The sequence below is a fragment of the Anthonomus grandis genome, chromosome 6, assembly GCF_022605725.1.
Source record: "Anthonomus grandis grandis chromosome 6, icAntGran1.3, whole genome shotgun sequence".
Classification (NCBI taxonomy): Eukaryota; Metazoa; Arthropoda; class Insecta; order Coleoptera; family Curculionidae; genus Anthonomus; species Anthonomus grandis.
In genome coordinates this window covers 21971999-21974742 of record NC_065551.1, presented here as the reverse complement: position 1 = coordinate 21974742, position 2744 = coordinate 21971999, and the positions used below count along the sequence as shown (strand labels likewise).

The window sequence follows — 2744 nt, the reverse complement described above, 5'->3', positions numbered from 1 at the left end:
TATACATAAACAGGTTGCAACCCAGATAATCCTTTATGCCAATCAAAAAGGTAATCATAACTTTGGAATTAGTATTGATGAGCTAAAATGTTTTGTCTCAATTTTATTCGTTTCGGGTCATCTACAAGTGTCTAGGTGGCGCATGTTATGGGAAACAGATACTGATACCTATAATCCTGCAATAGCCAATGCCATGAGACGAAATAGATTTGATTTGATTAAAAAATATGTACATTGTGCAGATAACTCGAATCTAGATAAAGAAGATAAATTTACAAAAATGCGTCCATTGTTTAATATGATAAATGAGCGGTTTTTAAATCAAGCATTTCTTAACGAAAAATTAAGTATTGACGAAAGCATGGTACCTTATTTTGGATGACATGGCGCTAAACAATTCAATAAAACAAAACCTATTAGATATGGACATAAGTTGTGGTCTCTGTGCGATCCATGTGGATATTTAATTCAATTTTATCCTTATTAGGGAAATCAAAAAATAGGCAACATATGGAATTGGGTCTTGATGGCTCTGTTGTAAGAACGTTATTGTCCAAGCTTCCCCAAAATATTCCATTCAAAATATATGGTGATCGATTTTTCTCATCTATAAAATTGGTTAATGAGTTACAAAGAATTGGATGTGGCTACACCGGTACAATAAATCCCAACAGAACTGATCACTGTCCCCTTCCATCTAAATTGGATGTCAAAAAAACAACTCGAGAACATATGACGGATAAAACAACTGAGGTAACCATTACATCGTGGAACGATAATCGTCCTGTGTTGACAATTAGTTCATGTGATCCTGTTAATCCCATATGCCATGCCAATAGATGGGTATCTACTGAAAAGAAAAAAGTACCCATTCCTCAACCCTTTGTTATAGCACAATATAATAAAAATATGGGAGGCGCAAATTGCTTGGATCAAAACAATAATAATTGTAGGATAAGTGTGAGGTCGAAAAAATGGTGGTGGCCATTGTTTGCATTCTGCTTAGACTCCATGATGCAAAATGCTTGGCAGATATATAGACGGCAGCCGAATTGTACGAAAGTAGATTTTCCAAAATTCAGAAGAGAGATTACCAATCTTTATTTGAAAAACTATGCGCAGCCCTGTGTTGGTGGAGGAAGACCAAAATCATCTAAACCTTTGGTTGAAAGGGTACATGGAAACATGCGATTTGATGGTTTGAATCACTGGATGGTTCTTGCTCTAAAACAAGGACGTTGTGCTTTATGTCATAAAAATACGACAAAAATGTGCGAGAAGTGCAATATCAATCTGCATTAAAAATGTTCATGCTGTATAAGCATATTTTGTTTCTTTATGCCTTTTATTATTATTAGTTTGCTACGTTTATAATATTAAAAGATAAACTTTGTCATGGTGTCTTTTATTCCCAAAATTGGAACAAACACCTAAAAGTAAGCAAAAACACTTTTTTTATATTTTATACAAAATTTTAACGTTATACGTCAAAATAATTTAAAAAAAGTAAAAAACAACTTTTTTTAAAGACATTGAATAATTCGGGCACACAAGTACTAAATTTTTACGTAAATTTGGGCAAAAACGGACTAATATTCTTAAAAACATTCATTATAGATACTGAGGTCATGCGGAAAATATAAATAATTAAAAAAGAAATCGCTTTCATTTAAGTTATGCATCTTAAAATTATAAAAGTGATTCAAGATTCTGCAATTATTAGATTTTTAGATATGTCTAAGGTTCTTATATATATTTTTTTAAAAACGTTTTTAATTAAAGCAAGATTTTGACTACAGAATCCTTAGAAATCATTATCCGTAAGAAACAAAATATTTTCTCTCTTTACAAATAATATACAGAGAATTTTAAATAGTTTTTATATTACTTGTCTCTTTCCTTAGGTTTTTACGCCCATTGCGTAAAAAAAAAATTATGTTTTAGGGAGAATATTCTATTGTTTTTTATTTCGCAAAATAAATAAGCTTCTTTCTTTAATATTAAGAAAAATATTTCTTAAAAAGCGTTTACTTAAGACTTTTTTATGAAAGTATTTACCAGCAGATAAAAAAATATTTTTATTTTTTAAGGAAATCAGCCAGACACTTTTTAAATCCTTTTGCATCGCAGTCGTACCCTGCATAAATATTTGATGTCTCAAAAATTGTAAAATCTGCAAAAGTCTCGCACCCCTTTTGCAAAGGCGAAATAAATCGCGGCTCGCGGGAAAACTCCGGCTGAGAGGCAGATTTACTTGAGTAAACTTGGCACTTTCTTTATAAAGAAAAAGCGCGGATAAAAAAGTTGTTTTTCTATGTCATTCTTGGCTTAATTTAGATTTCAATTTACACCGACCGAGTTTACGACGCTTTTAACTGAAAATTGTTTAGGCAAAGATTTTTAGATTTAAGTCAGTACTATATTATGGATAGTATTTATTACTATTATTGGGCGATTTTTTATTATTTTTATATGGAGTTATTTGCGATAGATTACAGGACAACTGAAAATTGGCAAAGGCTAGAACATTAATAATATAGTGATAAATATTTGTGGTTAAATAAAACTATGTTGATAATTTTGGAATTTTTTTCAACCTAACTAAAACAAAAAACGTTTTTTAAAAGAATATTTTTTTAACGTTTATAACAATCATATTTTTAGATCGAAATATTTTTGAATATTTTAAATTTAGTGCAAAAACTGTGATTTGCAGGATGTTAAAAAATATTAAGATTTGTCCT

The 2744-nt window shown here is 30.3% G+C and overlaps 1 protein-coding gene across 1 annotated transcript; it reads left to right on the top strand.

The window, feature by feature from the left end:
• Window positions 1–510: 510 nt before the first annotated feature.
• On the top strand, window positions 511–1302 carry LOC126737614 (piggyBac transposable element-derived protein 3-like). Its single transcript, XM_050442591.1, has one exon. The coding sequence runs from the start codon at window positions 511–513 to the stop codon at window positions 1300–1302; it is 792 nt and encodes a 263-aa protein (XP_050298548.1).
• The last annotated feature ends 1442 nt before the right edge of the window (window positions 1303–2744 follow it).

What these genes read in the sequence shown, in the direction of transcription:
- LOC126737614 (XM_050442591.1), top strand. Translation starts at nt 511, where the DNA reads ATGGAATTGGGTCTTGATGGCTCTGTTGTAAGAACGTTATTGTCCAAG.